General features: G+C 42.3%; 1 protein-coding gene across 2 annotated transcripts in view; it reads right to left on the bottom strand.

Annotated features, from left to right (window-relative positions):
* Positions 1 to 653: 653 nt before the first annotated feature.
* Positions 654 to 7,295, bottom strand: part of CRYGS (crystallin gamma S) — a 7,782-nt gene continuing 1,140 nt past the window's right edge. Inside the window, exons 2-4 of one of the 2 annotated variants that reach the window (XM_007451379.1) lie at positions 6,271 to 6,320; positions 1,423 to 1,665; positions 654 to 1,026 (exon numbers count right to left, since the gene is read on the bottom strand). In XM_007451379.1, coding sequence (XP_007451441.1) covers positions 754 to 1,026; positions 1,423 to 1,665; positions 6,271 to 6,291 — 537 coding nt within the window. In that variant the 5' untranslated portion in view covers positions 6,292 to 6,320 and the 3' untranslated portion in view covers positions 654 to 753. Of the gene's footprint in view, positions 1,027 to 1,422; positions 1,666 to 6,270; positions 6,334 to 7,295 lie in introns of those variants that run through there. The other variant, XM_007451378.1, reaches the window with a different exon arrangement.

The following is a 7,295-nucleotide window of genomic DNA, read 5'->3' as shown; positions in this document are numbered from 1 at the left end:
GCTGGGTGTAGAAACTCCTCCCCTACCCCAGCCGCCCCTCAGGGGTGCCGGTCCTGGAGGTCCGGCCTTACCTTTGCTCCCCTTTCCCTCCCTCCCACTCCCTCAGGACCCACACAGCTGGAGAGGGCCTAGGTGGGCAGAGGATCAGGCCTGGGATCTCAACAGGTTCCTGGGGGCCCAAGTGGACAGGGGAAACCTGGTCACTCTCCCTTTTGATCCTCTGCCCTCCCAGTGGTCCCCCAATTTCCCCCATTGGGCGTGGGATACTTTTCCCTCCCCCAGCTGCCCCTCAGCAGCGCTAGTCCCGTCCTGCCTCCACCACTCCTCCCCTCTCACTCTGCCCCACATCCTACCCGGTTGCTGGGGGTTCCTCCCATCCCCTTCGGTGTCCATGGCCCCCACTGGTGCCCGATAGGTACCCTAGTTGTGAGGAGACGCGAATTCTGCATCCTCCTAGTGCACCATTAATACAGACCTTAAGCACAAGAACCACCCCATGGCAGTACGATTTTCTAACCTTTTAATCCAGTCCCATTTCGTCTGGCACAAAGATATAACCTGAAGGACGAGTTGCTTTGTGTAACTGCCCGCTGTGGTGGGCACTACTTTACTGGTGCCTACAAGTGTTTAAGGAGAGGCATTATAGTAAACAGTGGAATGCATGCCAATTGTTTTTATTTATGGTGCTTATTTGGACGGCAAGGCCAGCCAGCATTTGGCCCCAGGAAGAAGCTTATGGCTGCATCCGTATCATCACTCCACAATGCGGCGGAAAGACTGGACAGCTGGGGAAGCTGCACCCCAGTCGATGGGCTTCCGGTACTCCTTCTTGTCCAGGAGGTACTGCCTGCCACGGTAGTTGGGCAGCTCGTAGAAGATCCACGCACCCTCCAGCACCTTACAGGAGTGGACCTCTCGCATGTGAAACTGCTCCATGATGGAAGGGCAATCTTCAGTGGTTTCATACATCTGACCATTAAAATCCCCTTTCTCAAAGATCTGAATCTTATACTGGCCTCCACTAGACTAAAAAAACAAAGGGGGAAATGAACAGCAAACATTAGCAAAATCAACAGCAGGCCAGGAACTCAGAGAACAGTGAGGTTTGGGACCCACCATCTTGAAAGTCAGATGATCTGAACGCCCATCCCCACTGTGCACTGACTGAAATAGCTGACGTTCAATAAGAAAAACAATTCCTTAAAATATACAAGAGGTAGAGAAAGTACTATGGAAATAAGCCACGTAGTCTTGTGATGAACTGACCTGAGATTTTATTGAAGCCTCAGCAGCCAACAAGAGACAACCACCCATTAAGAGGTGGGAAAATCTTAAGAAAACTCTTTCACATAAAAGCAAAATGGCGGGGGAGGGGGTAAGAGACAGAAAGAGAGAGAGCACGCGCATCCTCCTCAGACTCACCAGGTGAACAGCCCTGCAGGAGCTGAGGCGGTCGTTGAGGCCCATCCAGTGCTGGTACTCAGAGTACTCGCCCCGGGGTAGGATGTACATGTACCCAGCAAAGTTGGGCCTTTCATACACAGCCCAGGTGCCTCCTTCCACTCTAATGGAGTTGCAGCGACTCAAGTACATGTGGAAATCTGCACAGTCGCAATCGCTGTCATAGTGGCGGCCTTGAAAGTTTTTGTCTTCAAAGAAAGTAATCTGGAGCACAGGGCAAACAAAGTGGAAAAACTGAGGGGTTAAGTGGCTGTGTTCATAGAAAAATGAAAATTAAGAACATATTCCCCACTTTAGGAATTCCTTCCTCCTCCATTTTGAGGAGAAAGTATCTAATTCTACCATGTACCTCACAACATTTGCCTCTGGCAGACAACTTTAGTTGTTAACAACAGGAATGAGCACTTCTGAGGGCTTAAAATGAAGCAAAACAAAAGAATGCTCTACTGTAAGCCAGCATTTTCAGACTCAAGCTCACGGCTTCTTTCTCACTGTACTTATGTAATAAATTTTCCACTTTTCTATCTGTCTCTCCCACCAACACCTACTAGACTTCTTCCAAGGACCAAGCCTTATTTCAGCTATGGACCCCTATACCCTGCACTTGACAAACCCTCAACAAATACTAGATGAAGATGAGTGAGTTCCAAATACAGAAATCCATTCTAGGTGATATGGAAGAGATATATAGAGAAAAAGAAAACACAGACCTTAGCTTTAGAGCTTATTTTAGATGGATATAGAACATACAAACATGAAAATATATCATATGTTCTGTATTATTATTTTGTTGCCAACAAAGTAGTTGCAAAGTAACAAAATGACAAGGCAAGAATGTCCTTTGCTTCAAACTCTTACCAAGTTGCATCACAATCTTTGGGGTAAACCTCTGAAGCCTGTGATGGCACTGGGAAATATGCAGCCCCGAGAAACGGGAAATACTACGCCTGGGCTCTAGAGCTGCATCTCTACAATCAGCCCTACTATTTTAGTCAAGCCACCTCACAGGGCTCCAGCTTCCCATCTGTCAAATGAAGGGACTGGACTAGATTCGAAGCCCTGGCTGTAAAATAAAACTTTTCTGTTTGAAACAGGCAACAGAGTTCCCGGGAAGTCCCAGGGATTCATGATGCAGTTTCTGAAAACCACTAGACCAAATGGACCGCAGAGTCTGTCCCTTCTTGTTCCGTAATTCCACATCCAAGATCAATGCCAGGTTATAATTTAAACTGAAATCACAGGTGTCCTTGATTTGAGCAGTTAATTCCCTGGTGTTGTGCCGCCACCTTGTGGCTAATTTGCTTTATAGGTTTAGGAGAAAAACCATGTCAGCCATTTCAGACGAAAGAAGCAGACAGAGCCAGTTAGAGTCTGGAGAGGGTTTTTGAGGAGAGGACCTTTGAGGCAAGGATTGAAGGATAAGTAGGGGGTTTTCCAGAGGCAGAGCAAAAAGGACAGCTCGTTTAATGGAATAAAGGAGTGGAAGGACATGGCCCACTATAGGAACAAGTAGTTCATTAAGCCTGGTGCAGATTGAGCATGTGGTCAAGTGTTAGGAAATTAAGCCAGAAGTGACACAAGAGCCATGCTAGAATCCCTCTGGTGATGATGTGGGAAATGAAATGTAATGGTCTGTACTTAGAAATAGCTGATTGCTATGGGCGGAGGTGAGAGATGCTGAGGACCAACCAAAGGCAACTGCAATGTGAATGCCGATGAGGACAGTCACAAGAAATGAGGATTTGGTGACTAATTAGATGCAGGGAATGAAGGAAGACACTAAAAATAGTTCGCAGCTGGGCCTCATTCTTTTCTACGCAGGTGAGCCTTTCTGCATAGCAACCTACTAATAGCTTTTCCTTCCCCTGTAAACTTTCTCCTTCCTGCCCTTCCCATTTCTCTCAACTCTTCCCTTTCCTGTTCCCTAAAAGGCTCCTTACCCTTCCTGCCCCTAAATCACCTACTTCCTTCCCTTCCCACAGTCATCTCGATCTCTTCCCGCTCCCTTTCCCATTTTAGCACAGCACAGATTTAGATACGTGGTACAGGTGAGAAAACAAAATCGCAGCACCACTAGTTACATCTGGGTAACATTATGCACTGCAGAGGGTTGTTCTGAGGGTCCGATGGCACAGGGCCAATAGAGCAATTTTAATAGCTGCCTCATGATTTCCAATAAACTTTTGCTACAACTGTTACAGATAAAGAAGTTAAGTGACTTGCCTAAGGTCATTAGCTAGTTACAAGTTGGTTGCAGGCAAACCAGTGGACAACAGTGCAGACTCCTGGTTAGTAATCTGTTCATTTTATTTCACTTCATCTCCCTTTGTTGTCCTCCTGCCTGCACAGCTAACTCTGTTCAGAATATACCATTTACTCTTAGCAATAGAACAAGACCAATCCTGACTCTCACAGGCTTTTCCCAAAACCTGTGGCAAGATCTTTAAGAAAATCAAGGTAAACTCTCTAAGAATGGATAGATTCTAAACTGAATTAAATTTACCTTTGGTTTTTGGCCAACTATTCACCAAGAAAGAGGCTCTGCAAGGGATATGCCATGGGAAGTTAATATCATCTTTCTTCCTTCATTGTTTCTCACACTTACTACCCTCTGCACACTTACCTGACTGACTTCAGTATATGAAAAGTGGAAATATATATTATTTTTTCCTTGCTGTCCACCTTTCCAGCAGACCAGCCAACCATCCCAAGGTTGAAACAAAGCACTAGCATTGCCACAGAACCATTACTGAGCTCCAGGGCCAAGCTCTTCTTTCAGTAGCAGACCTTCCAAGTTTCAGGGCCCAGAGAAGGTTGCACCTTTACTCAATTTCCATTTGTAGAAGACCATGAAATCCACTTTACGGTCAGCTGAGAGGTTGGGACTCTTGGACAAAAAATTTTGTAGAGAAGGCTAAGAAATGTGCAGGAGATTTTCCTAGAAGTTATTACAAAATTACTCTAATTGTCAAGTTAATTTTTTGAAAAATAGCCTACTAATCCAATATAGCAGAGGGGAAAATGTCTTGACTATTCCACAGGTAACAAGAACAAACTTAGTAAAATGCATTGCTTTTGCCCAGCCCATAACTCCTCTGATTAAACTGCTAGCAAGACCATGAGAAAGGGAGAAGAAATAAAAAAGTAAAAGATAAATTACTATTACTATCTCCTTTGGCTTAGCAAGCAAAAGTTTTTACTAAGTGAACAGACCAGCTACAAGAAATAAAAGAGTACATTATTCCTACACTGGAAATCATTGAAAGTGGGGCTGTTCTGTAACAACCTTCCCTCCAGGCACGTGGACAGCCCTCTAAGGACTTCAGATGCTTTTTAGTGGGATTTTCATGGCATATTTTTCAAACACCTCAGAGCACTACAGACACTGTCTCATTTTTCTCCCCAAACCTTCTGGATGCAAATACGACTATTAGTTCTATTTTCCAAATGGGGAAAAAAAAAATCAGGCGCTCACCAGTTATGCAACAACAAGTTAACAGGTGCCTCCTGAAAAAATGCAATGCAAAGTGCCTGACATTGCCTATGTAGTTTTTGTGCCAAGGTGGTTAGTATGAATCTAAACATGAGAAAACAATTAGACAAGTCCAGATGTCAGGACTTTTTATAAGACACCTGGGTTTGGACTTTGAAAAATGTCAATGTCTCACAACAACAAAAACTAGGGGGATTGCTCTATATTAAAGAGGCTAAAAAACGGAGGCTAATGAAACTTGACAACCAAATGAAATTCATGACCCTTGACTGGATCCCGCATCAGGGGAAAAGCCAGCCATGAAGCACATTTTGGGGAGCAACTGGAGGAAATGTGAATATAGTCTAAATATTAGGTATTATATTCTGATAAATTTGGGGGACCTGATAATGATATGATGTTTATATAGGGAATGCCCTTGATTTTAGGATATACATGCCTAAAAACTTAAGGCAAAAGTACAATGAAGCCTGCTATTTATTTCCAAATGGTTTAGTAAAAAGAGAAAGAGAGACAGAGAGAGAAACCAGATATGGCAAAATGTAAACAATTGGAGAATATAAGTAAGGGACATACAAGTATTCATTTAGCATCTCTTACTTATTCTTTTAAGATTCAATGGGCTTGAACATTTACACAGTAAAACATTAGGTGGAAAAATCAGGCACCAGAGGCTTTGCTTTAGACCTACGGTCAGTGAAGAACTAGAAAGAGAATGGAGGTATATTCCCTTATTCCCAAAGAGAATCAATTTCCAGTCCAACAATCGTGAATCACATATTTTAGAGGCAATTTTCCTAACCTAAGTAAGCAATTTTGCGGGGGAAAGGGATAAGAGTAGCTGCTGAATGAAGGGGATATGTAGGATTTAATTCACTTGATTGGTCCATCCGTTTTGGCCATTTAGAATATTAATGGTTGATGCTAAATTTCACAAGACAGATTTTTAATTGAATACTGAAGTTTTCTACTCCATATAATCCTCTTATCTGCATGTCTTATTCCTGTGGAAATACAGAGATTAGTTGCTGGAAGGCAGAAATCATGACGATATTTACACATTACATACCTGTACAGTATTCAACATAGTAAGTACCACACATGAAGATAAACCCTTAATAAATTATTTGGTAATTCTGTTAGAATAGAAAATAAAATAAGCATTCCTTAATCATTTCTTCAGTCAATCCCAGCCTTCTAACCACTATCATACTCACCTCCAGGTGAAGAAGAAAAAGCTTTTCTCCATGTTTCTTTCAATGTATCATTAGGTGAAAAAGTGGGTAGGCTAGAAATCAGCATGACCATTTACTTACCTTGGTTCCAGCTTTAGACATTTTTGGTGCATAGATTGGTTTCCCCAGTGCTGAAATCCAGGAATAGCTACAGAGAGTTAGAGGCACAGAGACATTTATACTGGGTTGGTTTCAAATCAAACATTTGCTTAGTCAAGAGAATAGGATCCAAAAATTGAGTCAGTCATTTAGAGGCTATTGATGGTTTCTAGAAAAACAATCAGGATTATGAAATAAAGGAAAGCTTCAGTACCCTCTTTAATGCTTACCAAGCCTTGCTGCATTATAGACTTTGCTGACTCAAGACACCAAAACCCAGCCAAATTTTTCAAAATTGAAAACAAAAAAGTTCCTCTTACTTGGGCAATATTGTTTTCTAGCAAATAGCCACCTTGAAATCCCCCATGTCTTTTTTTCTTCAAAAGAACTTGCAGGAGATGAGTCAAAAAAACCACCCTCTAATTCTGAACAGAAGTGAAACATGTTCCAAAGCAATAAAACTGACATGACAACTAAAGGCAATGCATGATCTTGTGTCTGGAAAAAAAGTCAACACAAGTGACATTTTGGGGATAATTAGAAAATTTTAATACAGTCTATATATTAGGTACTACTACTGTGCCATTGTTAAACTTCCTGAATTTAATCATATGTACTATGGCTATGTAAGAGAATGTCTGGTTTTAGGAAATACATGCTAATATATTTAGGAGTTAAGGTCCCAGATGTCTTCAACCTACCCTTAAATTGTTGAGCAAAAATAAAATAGTAACACTATACAGAGGGTTGGTAAAGTGAAAGGGGCAAAATGTTAACAGTTGGTGAATCTAGACAAAAGGCATGTGGGAATTTACATTCCTGCCACTGTTCTTTAAGTGTGAAATTTTTTCAAAACACACACATACACCCAAAAGTTCCAGTCCACAAGAAAGGGTGCTACAATGTGTAGCCCAAGAGACAGAAAGTTACTGTGGAAATCCTGAATTTGCAAAGGTTTAGCTAAGCCCAACTTGCCACCTGCTAGGTGGCACTTCTCTGCCATGATA

Source organism: Lipotes vexillifer, unplaced genomic scaffold, assembly GCF_000442215.2.
Source record: "Lipotes vexillifer unplaced genomic scaffold, Lipotes_vexillifer_v1.1 scaffold513, whole genome shotgun sequence".
Classification (NCBI taxonomy): domain Eukaryota; kingdom Metazoa; phylum Chordata; class Mammalia; order Artiodactyla; family Lipotidae; genus Lipotes; species Lipotes vexillifer.
This window is presented reverse-complemented; position numbering and strand designations above follow the sequence as displayed.